Source organism: Alligator sinensis, unplaced genomic scaffold (genome assembly GCF_000455745.1).
Source record: "Alligator sinensis unplaced genomic scaffold, ASM45574v1 scaffold471_1, whole genome shotgun sequence".
NCBI classification, from domain to species: domain Eukaryota; kingdom Metazoa; phylum Chordata; order Crocodylia; family Alligatoridae; genus Alligator; species Alligator sinensis.
Window position 1 is genome coordinate 190,318 of NW_005843306.1, and position 17,266 is coordinate 207,583.

Here is a 17,266-nt window from a genome sequence, read left to right on the forward strand (position 1 = left end):
AAGGCTTAAAAACACCCTGACACATACCAGAAAAAAGGAGGAGAGATGGGGGCAACGAACACTTACTTTCACTTAAACAGGTGAACACTCTTATTTTGGTTCAAGAGTGCTTATTTCAGTTTAGTTTTAGTTATTTGTAAACAGATTTAAGCTGAATGCAACAGGCCACTCCTAAGCTCAACTAAGTGTCCACAAAGGGCTCTGCAGCTGTTTAACTTGAGTGGGTCAATTAAACTGGGATAGGTTTATAATATGTTGACAAAGCCTCTGATATTTTTTTTTCTCTTCTCTGATCCTCCTTTGCTTGGCTTCTTGTTTACACGCTTTCTTTTCTTTCTTTCTGTATTGACTGATGCCCCCTGGAGCACGCTCTGTGGGCAGTAGCTACACACTGATGAAACAGATGTTGTCTGGCATTTGCCTGTGGTGTTGTGGCACTGTGATGGACTATGGTTTTTATTGCAATATTTCTGTTCTAAATGTGTTCATGTTGTTATAGGTTGTATCAACATGTGCCCATTTACTGTGCAGTAACCTATATTACTGAACAGTATTAGTGCACGTCTACATGTGCACACCCATACTATGCAGTAAAAATGGTGCATTGTGGCAACATGGGCATAAATTTGATACCTGCATAAGCGTAGGAGGAGGAGGTCGGCCAGGGCCACCCGCAGCCAGTGCCCTGGGCCCAGCTGGCGGGTTCACAGCTGCCCTGAGGCCTGGGTGTGGGAGGGGGGGAAGTTGGGGCCAGCTGGGCTGGCACCATGCCCAGCACCAGCACAGGCCACTGGTCACCAGGGGCTGGTGCAGGGGTGGTGCGGGGAGGAAGGGTGGGCAAGGAGGGAGCTGCTGTGTGTTGGCCCTGTGCTGGGCATGTGCCTCCCAGAAAAGGGAGGTACTGGGCAGGGATGTGTGGGTGGGGATGAGACCTTTGGATGGCCACCACATGCTGGAAGTTGCCTCTGGCCTCAGAATGGCTGTCAAGTGCTGGCAGCCATGTGGCTGGACTTATTGTGAAGTAAATTTAAGCTGATGTAAATGCACGTGTAGATGCACCCATAATGTTATACATAAAGCTAGTTTAAGGGGAAAGAATGGGTTAAAGAGACAGTGAAGCCAGGCCTATAAATCAAATAAATAGCAGAGAAAGGCCAAACAGCTACAACCAACAACCCTGCAAATAAATACAATGGATTTCTAGCATCAACAGAGACTTGAATAGCTTTGTTGACATATCAACACAGGATGGGATTGCCAAAGACACCCTGGAGACTTCGGGAAAGTTGAGTGAGATAAGCATGACAATGGACAGGGTCAGGTGAACAAGTGAGTGTCTGCTTGTGTACGTGTGGGGCAGATTTGAAGGCAGACACTGGCCAGGCAGCTGTGGAGCTCAGGAAGTGGGCAGACTGGAAAGGGAATGGCTGAGTAACATTGGAGTACTTAGGACTGTGCAGATTGGATCGGGGACAGAAGGACTGTTTTATATTTTGGACATATAGCCCTATGCCAGCATCATTGATTAGTAGAGTTACCCAGGGAAAAATCAGAGGTAAAAGACTGTTTAAGTTACACTGATGTAGGTGTTGTGTGTTCGCTTCTAAGCCAGGGTGGCTGTTTTTTCAATGAAACAGGCTATTACCAACTTCCCCACCTGTGATGAAGTAGTGTAATAGTGCCTCCTGCAGCAGGTACCCTGGGAGAGTGGGCCATCTGTCTGCTCTGAATATTAGTGAAACTTAGACCAGTGTAAAAGACAGTTGTAAATTAAATCAGTATTAATCTGCTGTGGGCTCAGCCTCTAAGGGTACATCCAGATGAACCCTCACATGCCTCTTGCCATGTCTCAAAGCAGTTTGAGATGCAGGAAGAGGCATGCTGGGAACAAAAAAATGTTCCCCATGCTGCATATTTGCAGCACAAGCTCAAAATGTGATACCTGGGTATCCAGGTATCAAAACACAACATGGGGGTGGGGGAAGGGAAGTGGGGCAGGACATGGTGCAGGACCATTCTTGGAGGCAACTGGCATCCTGCCTGCAACCAGGTTCCCACAGGAAGGGCCAGGCTCACTGCCAGTGCTCGCTGTTTTCAGAATGGGAGGGGGGGAAAGGCAGTGGAGAGAGCTCATTCTTGGGGCTCCCCAGTTGATGCTGAAGGGTGGGGTGCGTGAATTGGAGCCCCCCCCACCTTGGGGGGCCTGCAATACACCTGCTGCACCCTCTAGAGGGGGCCTAAAAACCCCCTAGGCTGAACTCCTGCTCCCTTCCCCCCTCCTGTTCTGAAGACACTGACAGGCTGGGAGCCCCAGCAGACACAAGTTACAAAAGACACTACATTTTGAAACATCTTTATTTGATACCTCATGCAATCAGTCGTCAGATTTTTCACCCAATGGGCCATTTTTTAAGCTGTGCACTTATGTTTGGTCACAGCTAGAAACTGCTTCCTGTGGCCAGATCAGGCAAAAATTGCCACTTCTGTCTGCACCCTAAAAGTATCTTTGTGAATGATATCTTACAGCACTTCCCACTAGTAATGTAACAATGGTGGGAGGCTGAAGTGTTTATACAGGGCTAAGTAGCCTGTGCCTTCTACAGGTACTGTGCCTTCATCAGGATTTTATAGTGGTATAGCTAATGGATGGTAGTTATCCCATTGTAAAAAAAACACCTTTTGTAGTAAAAACACATCCTTAGAGTAGCTGGGCTTCCTTCCTGGAACTGAGAACTTTTTCCTGGTGCAGAGTTCCCTTTTCTGAAAGTAGTTGCCTCCAGTGATTCAGCATGAGGAATAGCAACAAGATGCTAACAGCAAGTGAGTTCATTAAACCTGAGTTGTCCTAGGAGGAAATGACCAATTACTGCTACAATTTATCTTCAAAAGGCTCTGCCTGGCTGGGTTGCTTGTTCTGAGGAAGAAAGGAAGTTCTGTAGTCCTTTCTTTTCATTGCAAACATCACTTTCGCCGTACTCCAGGAATGCAGCAAGCAATTTAATGTTGTGCACACATACTATTTGACCTGTTAGTTCTGCTTCCACAATGCCAATGCTCTCTTGGCACCATTGCAGACAATTCCATCACTCACATGAGTTGTCTCTTGTCAGGGGGGAAGGGCAGGGGAAGAGCTCCATCCCTTCTACCTTTGCTACATTTATTTTTAAGGATCTTCCCTCACTATTGAAAGAAACACCTTTGTCAACTGTAATGGTGGACAGGGGTAAACAATGGATCTGTAAATTCAATTGTTGCTTACAATACAAATATCAGCAATTCCTTATACCCTTTTTATACTGAATACTTTGAACAAAGGGTTTTATACCATACCTTTTTCTGAGGCTCATCCATAGCTGTGTCCACAGGTGTGTCTACAGGCGTGTCCACAGGCGTGTCCACAGGTGTATCTACAGACGTGTCTATGGGCGTGATGCAGACTTCTTCAGATTCAGAATGATTCGACTCACATGATGATACACTGACAGAATCTGTGCTTTCACCAGAGCTCCCACTTGGAGTAGATTTTGGCTGCTCTTTGGTGGGTGTACTATTGGTGATCACATCTGATCCCAAAAACAGTCTGAAAACAAAACAAAAAAATAGATCAGTCAAATAATGAATGAAAAAAATGTTGCTGGACTGAACAGATGCAACACTTGCTTCGTAAGTCCATGTTTTATTCTCCTAAATCTCTTTTTATTGTTCATTGTCTTTACTCATCCTCTATGTAAGATTAAAAAATGTTTTGCACACCAACATTAATATTTGTTATTCCCTGATACAGTCTAAGCTCAGAGTCAAATGTAGAGGTAATAAGTAAGAAACAATATGATGGACTCCCGAATCCTCCCCGACTCTCTGATAGGTGATTAAATTGGTATGAGTTACATTAAAGGAGCCAAAAGGTATAATGGTTAAAAGCAAAGGGTGGCCTACTTCAGCTTATACATTTTTGCCCTCTCCTGTTATGGTTTCTTTCTTGCTTTACTTTTGGCCCTTTGTTATATAAATTTCATCATTCTGGGATCACTTGCATTCAGATTTAGGAGGCAAAATTCAGAAGTGCTCCAGTCTCCAGGTTAAAGTCTCTGGGTTGCTACAGTGCTTGCATTAAAATAATGTTTGTCCCTTGATCTTTCGCCTGGGCTCCACAGTGCAGGAGACAAGGAGTTAATAGCTAAATGTCAGCCATACATTAAACGTTCTGTTTGCTCAACATACCACATGCTGTTAAATTCATCACATCTTCTCTTGTCCAGCCTATGTCATCCTTTTCATGTGCGCTCTCACATCAGATTTAAATTCCTCACCCTCACTTTTAAGGCCTTCCACATTTTTTCCATCCTCCCTGATTTCTGCTCTTATTACATGCTGCTTTCCCTGCATTTCTCCTCCTCCTCCTTCAGTGTTTGGCTCCATGCTGTTGGTCCCCGCTCACATTGTGCTTGAATTTCTATGCAGTGTTTCATATTCTATTTTATACTGAATTAGACTGAAAGTTTCCCTGAGCTGATGATACTTACTTATCCTGGAAGTTGCTACACAGAGTATTCAGAAGCATTCTAGCAATATCTGCCTCTTATGTTGCATGTTAAAATTCTACAGGGAATTTTTACGTGTGTCCTAAAATAAATTAACCATGGACCAGCTCTACTCTCATTTTCTCTGCTTTTCCACAGTAGTCCATTAAGTTGTTATTATTATACATCAATTTAACTGTGTTTAGAATTGGGCCCTAAAACTGTTCCTTTCACTGCACCTCAAAAAAGTCTTGTAGAACTGAACTATCTGCTTCTAATCTCTTTCATCTGTAATTATTTTTGCTAGTATTTGAAACAATAGTTAGAGATAACCATTTCAGAAAAAAGTAGGATTTTTTAGCTGACAGAATCCCTTGAAGTGATGCAGCATATTGTACTCCCTGCCAAGTTCCTTGTCTGGTGGAATATGTATTTCTCATTTGATTTATTCCGGTTATTTCTCAGAATAAATCATAAAATACCACTAGTCATTCTGTCATACTCACAGGCTGAGTCTCTTCACCATACTTTTTCGAGGCTTCGGTGATGTGGTGCTAGTGTCTGCAGCTGCTTCAATCTCACGTGAGAGGTTATAACTAGAACAGAGAAAAATTTCTTATTGAACGTTTCTAAATGCAATTTCATTATCATTTCTTTGGATGTCCGAAGTTCTCCTGCACAGATTTCATAATCATGTAATCTGATCTCAAATTGGGGATATTTGAAATGAAGAGATTTTTCAGTCTTTCCAAGTATAAGGACAGAGAGCAGCAGCACAGGAAAAAAGAAACAGCCATCTGCCTATGTTTTATTTTGAGGAAGGGAAATCTGGTTTCTTTGAAACAGTATAAAGAGCTGACATGGTTCTTCACATCAACCAGCTAGTTTAGAGCTGGCTCAGGTATGTGTCTACAAATTGCAGTCATAGTGACTCAATATAGTATACATCTGAACTTGAACATCTGAACGCTTTGATTTACATCTGCATATGTCTGACCATCACGGGTGATTGGTGCCTCCTAATATGGGAGGGGGCGGCACTAGTCCAGCTAGTCCGGTGGCACCAGTGGCCAATCGCCGACCGGGGGGCAGGAGGGTCCCCCAGTGGCTGATCGCCAACTGTGGGGAGGGGGCAGTGGTTGATTGCTGCCACCAGCGGAAATGCCAGCAGCAAAACCGGAAGTGCCGGCAGCAACTCGGAACTGCTGCCAGTGCTTCTCTTAGGGGGTACACAGTCAATCTCAGGGGGTGCACATGCACCCCCTATGTGTCGCCAATGCTGACCATATATGTCTGTCTGCATCACATACTCAAAGTCACAAGCACAGACAATCTGCTAAAATATAAAATCCCATTAAGTGTCAAGTTCTCACCAGTTGCTTGATAAAAGCACACTGTTTTTATCCTTGATTGGTGGTATAATTAAGATACTTCGGAGAGAATATCTAGAGCAGATATAACTTGCTTAGCTAGATGGGAGGTTGGATATGCAAAGCATACTTCCTCTACTGCACTGATAACCTTACCTCTCCTCCTCTGTTAAGGGCTGCTGTCTCTCAAACCATCGGATGAATTTTTGCTCTGGTGTAAGGCAGTAGCTGTTACAGGCAGATTGCAAAAGTTTAATTTGGGCAATTACTTCAAACTCCTAAGGAGAAGCAGCAAAGAAGAATTTTAATTAGAAAATAAAACAATGCCAAATACAGACTCATTCATATTCAAAGCAAGGATAAATGGACAAAACACATGCAAGAATAACTATAGGGCAAGGTAAAGACTGGGCTTTGGTCTCAAGTGACTATAACTGTAATTTTAGGTGCCACAAAATTTGCCCTTTGTTTTCATGGAACAACTGACAGTCTTTGCTCCTTGTAAATTTTATCAAAGATCCCCAGATTATTAGGGGAAAATATGACAAGTGTCCAGTGCCACCATGCCTCTTAACAAGATTGCTTTTGGGAGCCATAATATCTAATATGAATGTACGATTGTTGCAAGATGCCAGAATGACACCATTACAAATTGAAATGTTCTCTTTATTCACAGACTAGGAACACCAGGAACCTTCCCTATGCTGTCTCACCTGCATACCTCCTCCCATAATAGAGCAAATTACCTCTAATGGGGTGTGCTTACTGGGTCCTTAGACTTTCGGGACCACCAAGGTTGTCCATTATATCACCTAGGGTGTCCCTCTGAGGAGGGGGGAGGTTCTGATTTCTCCACCCCCTTGTATTCTTTATAATCACTTCTACTTGTGCAACATGAATGTAAAAGGCTACCCCTGGTGTGATCCAATGGGAAATTTAATGTGGTATCATTCTGAAAACATTTTGCTGAGGTATAAATACAACAGAAGGGAAGGCAGGTGAGAGTCACAGCCTAGAATCGAGCCACACAGAGGAACAGTGGAGTGAAAAGCTAGTCCAGGTAATGGGGTAAGAATCCATAGCCCCCGCTGAGACCGCAGCTAACAGCATGCAGCCTATGAACAATTGCTTGTTCTGCAATTACAATCATCAACAACCAGCAGGTGGCTACAGCTTTGCTTTTCTACTGATTTAGGCTAAAATGGATTGGTGACCTAAGAGATTTGTATCCTTTATAAATGCTACAAGCCATTGACAAAAAAAAAAGGGTAAGTCTAAAATGTGGTTTGGGGTGCTGAGAATTAACTGAGCCAATGGGCTCTCTCTGGGCAAAATCAAAGTGCTCACTGAATCTCAGAAGGAGAAAAATCTGTATTTGGTTTGACTTTGTCTGGAACAAAGTATGCCAAACATATTGGTTTGACTTTGCTCATTTGTTTAATGAAGAGCAGACTGTGGGAGAAATGGTAGCGTTTTTGTTTTCAGCCCCGTCTACCCTGTTCATTCTTTTATTTGGATTATTTATTTGGATTCAGTGAAACAGATCAATGCAGCAATAGAAGGCAATTTATAAGACTTAAGATATGTTTTCTAAAAACAAAATTCACATTGTGTTAGGGATGACTGTGACTGGATAACAGACTTCCTCCATTAATCCCCATGGGGAATGCATGGCCAGTCCCCATGCACATATGTCCTGTATATGTACTGTGCAATCCTAAGGAATGGTTTTGATTCTGTAGTATCCATCTAAATAATTACAGATTTTCCTTTCTTCACTTCCCACCTCAGGCTTATTCAGATTCATGGTCATCCAGAAGTCTATTCTTCTTTCCTCATTTCCAAGAAAAATCTCATCAATAACATGCATAAGGGGGAGAAAATAATTCCTAAAGTATAAACTGGATTCCCCTGAACAAGCTGGCAGCTAAATGCAAGTCAAGGAAGAAGTTCAGACTTACTCGTCTTCTCTTCTCAAAATTTATCAACCCACCCTACAAGAGAGAAAGAAAAGAGAGACCAGTGAAGAAGCCAAACTGCACAAATTAAATTGCCATTCTATAAAAAGAAGTGTGGATAAAGCAATACTGATAAATTACAACATTTATTCTCTTTCAGCAAGGGCATTCTCTTTCAGCAAGCCTGAGTTCTCAGAGTTGGTAAAAAAAATATTAAACCTACATGCTAGTTCAAAATGGATACCAGCCTCCTGGACTGACTGTCAGACTCACCAAGAGGAAATTTTCCGACACTTTAACAGGGGTAGCAGGCATGTTTCAGGTCTCAGTTGAAAGGCACAGGTGTAGCTGTGTGTGTGACAAGTGTGCCCGTCTCCTGCCTGCAATGCACATGGCTCTAACCAGTGTTCTCAAGTGTTCACGAACACCGGGTAAACATACAGAAACACCTACACACAATTGGGAAACCATCCAATACAAAATTACATTTTGTGTCAATTCCAAATCATATCTCTTGAGTTCAGTTTTCAAAAATGTCAAAGAAATTTACCAAGTCCAGACAAAATTGCACTGGCCCATCCATTTCAGGAAGACCAACACAAGCACCCTACATACCTGAGGTGTGGGCTTTAGTGATTACAAAGGAAAAGAAAGACTGAAACAGTGGGTTTATTTTCAAAGGCACTGAGTACCTTGAGTTCCCATTAACTTCAGTGGAATATACGAATGTTTAAGACTTGCGAAAAGCCAGCCTTTTCTTCTTTAAATGTTTGCACATGAATTTAGAAGCTTAACTATAAGGACCCAGATTTGAAACAATAATGCAACTCATTTTCACCCGAACTACATATTCCCTCTCCTCTTTGGTAACATGCACACTTCCTCGGGTGTACACAGCCTGTTCTTTTATCTAGTTCCCTCCCTCACCGTGAAGTCCATTAATTTTCTAAACCCTTTGAAATGCTGTGATTCCAACTGCAGTCTCTGCCCATTGGCATAGGTGGATTAATGAACGGGCAAGCTGGGCACGAGACCAGAGGCCCCTTCCAATTTGGGGTCCCAGGATCTTCATCAGCAGAGAAACGAAAGCTGCAGTTTTAAACTCGGTGTCTATTTTTGGTACCAAGTTTAAAACTGTGGCTTTCACATTTGCTTCCCTGGGAGCTGGAAGCAGGACCCCTCCACCAATGGGGCTGGGGGGAGGAAGGCAGGGCTGGGGTCAGGCTGAGAGAGCCGTGCCGTGCCTGGGGGAGGGGGGCAGGCCAAGTGGCACCATTACTTGGTGGGGGAAGGGCGGTGAGCCGGGCTGAAAGAGCCATGCCTTACCTGCCATAGAGGGCGGGGGGTGGTTGGGGCTGGGCTAGCTAGGCCAGGAGCCCCACACTGCACTGCGCCTTTACAGGTGGTGCTACTGAGAGGGCCTTGCGGGCTAGAGCCCCCCAAAATTCATCTGAGCCCAAGCCCACCCACAGCTGAGCTACCCCTCCCAGTGCCGCCACCACCTGCCCACAGCACTCCTGGCCAAGTCCAGCTCAGCCCGGCCCGCTGTATCTGCAGGTCTGCATGGGACAGCCAGGCAGCACCTTCCTGCACGTACATGTGACAGGGCCGGACGGGGAGTGAGGCTTGACTGCAGGCAGCTGTAGGGGGAGGAGAAGGCGGAGTGCTGTCTGTGTGTGTGTGTGTGTGTGTGTGTGTGTGTGTAGGTGTGGGTGTATGTGTGTGTAGGTGTGGGTGTGGGTGTCGAGGTGTGTGTGTGTGTGTCTGTGTGTGTGTAGGTGTGGGTGTCGAGGTCTGTGTGTGTGTCTGTGTGTGTGTAGGTGTGGGTGTCAAGGTCTGTGTGTGTGTGGGTGGGTCTGTGTCCATGCGCAGAGAGTGAAAGTAGAGTATGTGCCTGTGTCTGCACACCTGTGTGTGTGCATGTGTGTGTGGGGGTGTAGGTTGTAGCCATGTTGGTCTAAGAACATGGACAGACAAAGTTCTTTGGGAAAATCTGATATCTTTTATTAGACCAACTAAATAGTTGGAAAAAAATTTCTTAGCAAGCTTTTGGGTTTAAAAAACCCTTCATGAGGCTGAGGAAGCATCTGCAGTTGGTGTGTGCTCTTCCTGGATGGAATGAATAGTAAAGAGGCCAGAGGCTGGTCTGCATGCAAGAAAGGCGGGCAGTGAAAATGTAAACTGAGGAGTCAATAGGTGAGAGAGAGGCTGGGAAGGGGCGGGCGGGGGGTGCAGGGAGGAGGAGAGGATGAATGTAGCAGGTAAATAGTGGAGAGGTACTTGGGGAGTCAGATGTCAGGCAGGTTATAAATGTGCCATAAATCAATGTCTATGTTTAGTCCATGATTTTTTATATCCAGTAAAGTTCATAGGCTGTCAAAAGTGTTTTGTGAATTCCCTTTGAGAATTAAAACTGGGAGATTGGAGAGAGAGCGGTTTTCTTGTGAGAAATGTGCCCCCACCGGTAATTGGGTATTCTTGTCTTTGATAGATTTCCGGTGTGCATTCATTCTAGTGCACAGTTGTTGTTTGGTCTCTTCTGCGTATTGTCCATCAGGGCATTTGGTGCATTGGATGAGATATATTACATTTCTGGAGGTGCAGCTGTAAGATCCAGGAATGCTGATAGCTCTGTTGTGGGGTGTAGTAATTGTGGGGGTGATGGAGATGTGTTGGCAGGTTTTGCATTTCTTGTCACGGCATGCTCTGGATCCATTTGGTGCATTTCGGGCCGTACAAAGTTTGCTTCTGGTAATGAGGTTAGTGAGTTTCAGTGCTTATTTGAAGGCTAGGATGGGTGGATGTGGGAAGATCTCTTTAAGAACTGGGTGTCCTTCTAGTATGGGTTGCAATTGTTTCAGGATTTTCCATATAGGTTCGAGCAAGGGGTGATATGTCAGAACCAGTGGTGTGTGATTCATGGGGGTTTTCCTTCTGTATTGCAACAATTCTTCACATGGTATCTGGGTGGCTCTTTCAAATATGTGATCTATCTCTCTGGAGGAGTGTCCTTGTTTAGTGAAAGCCTTGTTAAGATTTGTGAGGTGGCAATCCCAGGTCTAAATGTGGTGGTATCTGAGTTTGACTGTATATCACAGCTTTCTTGGTGTGTTTAGGGTGAGTGCTGGTTCTGTGCAGATATGTATGTTGGTCTGCGGGTTTCTTGTAATACATGGTCTGTATTTTACCATTTGGATGCTGATCATTGTGTCTAAAAAGGAGATGTTGGTGCTGGAGTACTCGAGGTAGTCAGATGGAGGGGTGATGATTGTTGAATTTCTGATGGAACTCAATCAGAGATTGCAGGTTTTCAGTCCAAATGATGAAGATGTCATCAATGTATCTTAAGTATATTGTGCAGTCTTTGAAGAATTTTTCTTCCAGATGGCTCATAAAAAGGTTGGCATACTGTGGGGCCATTTTGATGCCTATAGGTGTGCCCATGGTCTAGAGGAAGTGTTGGTTATTGAAAGTTAAGTTGTTGTGCATGAGGTGTATAAGGTCAGTAATATCTTTGGGTCTGTACTAGGAATTGTCATCTTGCTCTTGTAGGTATGTAAGGCTGGCTTGGATGCTGTCCTGGTGTGGCATGGTATATAAGCTGGTAACATCTTGGCTAGGAGGGTGTTGCTGGGAAGGTGGTCTATGTTTTTAAATTTTCGTAGGAAGTCTGTAGTGTCTTGGACAAAACTCACTCTTTGGGTGACAAGTGGTTTAAGGAGTGATTCGAGAAAACCCACCGACTCTCACTGATTCTCTCACTCACTGACTCCTCAATTTACATTTTAACTAACTGGTTTGCATGCATAACAGCCTCTGGCTTCTTTATTATTCATTCCATCCACCAAATGCAGATGCTTCCTCAGCCTGATGAAGGGTTTTTAAACCCAAAAACTTGCTAAGAAAATTTTTTTCCAACTATTTAGTTGGTCTAATAAAAGATATCAGACGGCAGGGTCCACCCAGCCTCCCCCACCAGCATTATGAGGGGAGGGGGCCCCTCTCCCCACCCCCTGCAGCCCAGCTCCCATGGAGGGAAAGGAGCTCCAATTTTGTGCTTGCCTAGGGCTCCAGTACACCTTAATCTGCCTCTGCCCATTGGTCAAGATCTGTTATGCTTACCCTTCCCTCCTTACACTGGACAGATTTCCTTCCCAGATGAGGAAGAGAGAGGAGGAAGAGTCTTTATTTATCAAGTCCTCAGTGCTCAAATGTTTATGCTTTCAACTGAGAAAATGCTGAAACATTGTAGGCTCAAACTGACAAATAGTGCTTAAGACAGAGCTGTAACATTTGGTTTTCCAGCATGGCATGGGGATAATTACAGATAAAAAATAACTGTCATTTAAATAAAACTAAAACAATAAAACCCCTTCTACTCTCATTGTATTTTGTTCAGAAAGTTTTTATTTTTGTAATATAAAGTGTCATACTTGGGCAGGTCCCTTCAAATAAGCTGCATTATTAAATTCAGTAGAGCTCTTTTTGCTCATGAAAGTATTGTTCATTCTCCCCATCTCCTTGACGTACACATTCTTCTATGCTTGTGATTACTCCATATGAAGAGATGAGGGAAGAACATAGTGAAAGCTACAGGACCATGGGGATTGTACTAAGTAACGGATAGGTAGGGAAAAGGGTTAAGATTCAGGAAGCTGCTCAAACCTACCTCAACATGGTCCTGATGGGCTGTGTCAAGCATGGTCAGATCAGTAAGAAAGGTTCCAAGATAAGGTACTGTGCCCTGCATTACTCCCTGCACAGAATCCAAGCAGCGTTTGGTTAAATGTCAAAGGAAAGCTAAGAATTCCAGCCAGGAAGTGATGTTATAAAACAGCAGACAAAACTAGCCAGCTAACAATCCTAAACCAGATCTTAAGTCTGCTTCTTTTCCACTTAAGTCAATGTGAATTTTGCCATTGCCTTCTGTAGCAGTGGGACAAATGAACAACAGATATGGAAGGGTATGTATGCTGAAGTCCAACTGCTATCCTGCAGGAAGTCTTGTACGTAGTGTGAGTATCAAATCTAGAATGAGCATAAATGAATCTCACAGTTGCCTTCAGCATGACAGCTGACTATATAGATGGCTCATGATATCTTGTGTGAAGAGCATTTTTCTTTGGTTCCTCCCAGTGAGGCATTGCTTTTTTAATGATGTTAGCAAATCATAGGATTCCTTTCAGTTTTTCCTCCAAGCTGTATACATCCTCCCTGGGATAATTACCATGTTCTAATTAAGTTAAGATTCAGGCTTTGATTTTCTTAGGCCTGCTGTCTTGTGTGTCTACATCAGGGAGGAAAAAAAGTCACACTGCTACAAAAACCAGCGAGACCTGTAATGTGCCAGTCAAACAATAAAGCAAAATATCTGGCAGTATTCTTTCCTCTAGCTTCCAGATCTCTCCTCAGTAAGTATTTCTGAGAAAGCCACTTGTTTCTGCAAATGTTCCATTGCTCTCAATTTCATTATGGTAAAAATCAGTTTTCACTGGCAAACCAGAAACCAGACATATCTTATAAAAAAACCATTGTGCAAATTCCAAAAAAAAGTATGGGATCTCTGTGTGTTTTATGACCTCACTCAGAAGTAAATGAAAATTAGGCTTTGGACAGAGTTAATTTTCCTGGAATGTTCTAAAAAGTTCAATGTTTCTATAAAGCATTTCACTCATGAAAACTGGATATTTTCAGAGTTCTGTTTGAAAGGTAATGGAGATAGTTTATTGAAAGGAGCTCCTGTACTTCCTTAGGAGAGGACAAAACAGTTGGAGGCTATGGTTATCTTCCTATATTTACCTATTGTGTAACGCTGTCTTATGCAGTGGCTTTATTAAGTTCCTGAAAGTTTTGATATTAAGGTCCAAACATTCAACCCAGCATCCATCATGAATAGCTGGGTAGGACACTGGGCAGATGTAGTGGGGGGTGAGGGGGGAGAAAGAATTAGCCTTGTTCACCCCAGTGCACTCTTACTACGGAGAGAGAATCAGAGCTTGGTACAAAAGGAAATGATTTAGAACCTCATCTCTCCTCTAATTGCTGTACTCTCTCAGCATCAGCAGTACCTCATTTCATGCACTGGATATACATTTGGAATATACATTTTTCCTGGCACTATAATACATACACGGGTGTTCCCAGAGTACAGGAGAGCTTGGTTTTTCAATAAACATAGCTGTTACAATTTGGCAGTTCAGCACAGCCATGCATGGTGTACAATACCAGATAGTATTTTAGGCCATATGTAAAAAGGGACACAGATAAGGCTGAGTGTTCAGCCTTAACCTTTTGCATTGACTTTGTATGTTAGTTGGTCAAGCTCACTGCTGCACTTGGAACTGTTTTTGCAGAGCATGTCACAGTTTGTAATTTTTAAGGTTATCATTTTTGTAGGGGATTAATCACATGTACAAATTCAGAAAGTAGAGAGGACAAGAAACTGAACACACCATATCTTTCTGCAGCTGAAGTCGTCTCTGAGTCCTTTTTTGGTTCTCCTTCACACTACTGTCCAAATTTGCAAACTTAGATGTTCCTTCCTGTAGACCAAATGAAAAGGCAATTGATGGAAGATAACAGGTAAGATTGGAATCACTGTAAACTGACACAAGGAAGTTTGTCTGCAATGGATCTGGCCCAGCCAAAGCTGAGAAGCTTTGAAGCTTTCCTGATTTTTCTAGGTCAAAGACATCTAAATATGCTACTTACGTTTGTAAGCTTTATCCAAAATCAACCTATGGGCTTCACTTCCTAACTCGAGTTTCATAACCAACACTATCACAAATAAACATGTTCTTCTGTTATGTAAAGTTCTGGTGTTTTTCTTTTCTTATACAGTAATACTGACCTATGATGACTAATTTCTGTGGTTTGCTGACTATGAAGACATTCAGTCAGACTTTCAGCAAATGTAGAAGTTTACATTTGTACAATTCAGGAATTAAGCATTTCGGTTTTCATAACTTTGAGCTGCTCAAATGTTGATCTGTCTTGGTGCTATCTCAAGTTTGGGGGACCTGAAGCTAGGAGGTGAGGGCTAATGGGATGGGAGTTGAGTAATGAAATAGGAGGTGGAAAGGAAATTGGTGAAATGAAGGAAGTCAACCACTGAAGGATAAAATAAAAAGAAGTGAAAAAATAATTTAAAAAGAAATAAAGAGGAAGTAAATTAAAGAAGGTCTCATAAATTGGGAGTTGGGATTTGGGGGTGTAGGAGGTGCTGGTCATGCTTCTCAGGGTAGTTGGAGGTGGGAATGGTGAGGGAAGGCACTTTTGGGGGACCTACTAACCCTGTCCCAGGGAGGAAGCCCCAGCTCATGGGGACCTGATCTGGCCCTCTACCCTGGTCCCCCTGCACCCCACTCCTGGATTTGTTCGTGCCCTGAAACCTAGCTAGCTGGCACATGGTCTGCAGGCAGTTTGCACAGGGTTGTACTCCTGGGGTAGGAAGGTCATACCACTGGGCGCAGGAAGGGGGAGTTGGCTTTGTGCCACAACCACCCCTTGGCAGTAGCAATATTGCTAACCCCACTGTGCCAAAAATCATGAGATGAATTCTTAAAAAAAATCAAGAGACTGGCATGTAAATCATGAGATGCTATTTTTAAAGCATGTGTGTGGCGGGGAGGGTTATTTGTGAAGGTGTGGGGGCTGGGTGTGGGTAGGGGGAGAGGTTTGGAGCCCAGGGAGGGAGGGTCCCCACACACCCTGGCAGGATGTGGGGTACTATGGATCAGGAGTGAGAGACAGCAGCAGGGCTGGAGGGCTGTGGCTAGGAAGTGAGAAGCAGACACACAGACACACAGAGACACAGACACACAGAGACAGACACATAGACAGCACCAAGCTGGTAAGTGGAGTGGAAGGCAACGGGGGGAAAAAGGAAGGGACAAGGAGAGGGGGCAGATCAAGGCCCCCACAGTGAGGAAGGGAGAGAGTGGAGCAGGAGCAGGGGCTGGGGTGAATGGGGCCCCAGGGCTGGGGTTGGTTGTCAAGAGGCACAGGAGTGGGGAGTGCAGCTCTCCGCAGCTGCGTTCACCCCCAGGGGAGGCATGGGAGGGCGCAGAGCCCTGAGCCCACAGTAGGCAACCACCTCTGCCCCATGGGGGGCACATGCCCCCCATGCCTCTCCTGGAGGTGCCATTATGGCAGGGAGCCACAACCCCTGCCATGCTCTGGTCAATCTACCTACGCCCCGGCCCCAGGGCTCCATTCACCCCAGCCCCTGCTCCACTCCCTCACCGTGGGGCCTCCACTGCCCCTTCCTTCCTTTTTTCCACCCAGCCCCTTCCCCTTCACAGACTTACTAGCTGGGTGCTCTCTATATGCACTGGAAGGAAAATCCTGAGATTTGAGGGTTGCATCCTGAGAACATGAGTTAGGGTTAATTTGATTTGGAAATCAGGAGTCTCACGACTGTTTTGTGAGAGTTGGCATTACTGCAGTAGAGTTCTGGGGGTGGAAAGTTTGTCCACACAGAACAGGAAGGTGCGGGAGGGGACACTGCATCCTGGGATGCTGGAGGACTGCAACTTGGGCAGCTCATCTGTGGGGAGTGACCACACATTAATGCAGGAGTTTTCAAACTTTTTAAACAAGTGTATCCCTTCTGCCTCAAACTTTCAGCTCATGTACCCCTTTATATTTTTTCTTGTTTTTAAGGGGGTTGCAAATCAAGGCCCCCACGGTGAGGGAGGGAGTGGGCCTGGGGCAGGGGCAGGTGCTACACAGCCAGGGTGGAGCGCAGGATGGAGCTGTGAGAGCAGCTCATCCAGGAGGTGCAGGGAGGCGGGGCAGGGGCAGCTCCTGCTGCTATGCACACCCTGGTGGAGGCCCGGGGGGGGCACATGCCACCCAGATCTGTGCACAGTGTGGAGGCAGCTGCTGCTGCAGCCTGGACTCTATATCCCTGTTGCAGCTGCCCCAAGAGCCACGCGATGCCATGTGCCTATTGCCGCTGGGTGCACAGGGGACACACACACACACACACACACACACACACACACATGCAGAAACAGACACCCCCCCAAGCAGGTAAGTATGTTGTTGGGGGGGAGGAACAGGGAAAGGGCTGGGGGGCTGCAGATCAAGACCCCCCCACAGTGCAGGAGGGAGTGGGGTAGGGGTGAATGGGGACCAGGTTGGGCAACAATGGGAGCCTGGGGGAGCATCCAGGGGCACAGGGTAGGGGACTCCCACTGCGGCATGCACCGCAAGGGAGCCAAGGGAGGACACATACCCCACCGCTCTGTGTACGGGGTGAGGGCTCTGCCTCATGCTGCTTCGAGAGTAGCACAATGCCATACATGTCCCGCTACTGGGCAGTTCGCCACGGAGCTACTGCCCACCCAGCAACGGGATGCACATGGCTGTCGTTCTGCTCTTGAAGAAACCAGTGGCAGTGAGGCACAGAGGG

General features: G+C 45.0%; 1 protein-coding gene across 1 annotated transcript in view; it reads right to left on the bottom strand.

The window, feature by feature from the left end:
* LOC102379087 (ral guanine nucleotide dissociation stimulator-like 1) overlaps positions 1–17,266 on the bottom strand; it is a gene marked incomplete at its 5' end in the record, with an annotated part of 35,292 nt that overhangs the window by 14,970 nt on the left and 3,056 nt on the right. The window contains 6 exons of the mRNA XM_006038305.2: positions 3,331–3,580; positions 5,027–5,116; positions 6,047–6,168; positions 7,852–7,884; positions 12,518–12,604; positions 14,301–14,390. Of these exons, the coding sequence (XP_006038367.1) occupies positions 3,331–3,580; positions 5,027–5,116; positions 6,047–6,168; positions 7,852–7,884; positions 12,518–12,604; positions 14,301–14,390 (672 nt within the window). The remainder of the gene's footprint in view (positions 1–3,330; positions 3,581–5,026; positions 5,117–6,046; positions 6,169–7,851; positions 7,885–12,517; positions 12,605–14,300; positions 14,391–17,266) is intronic.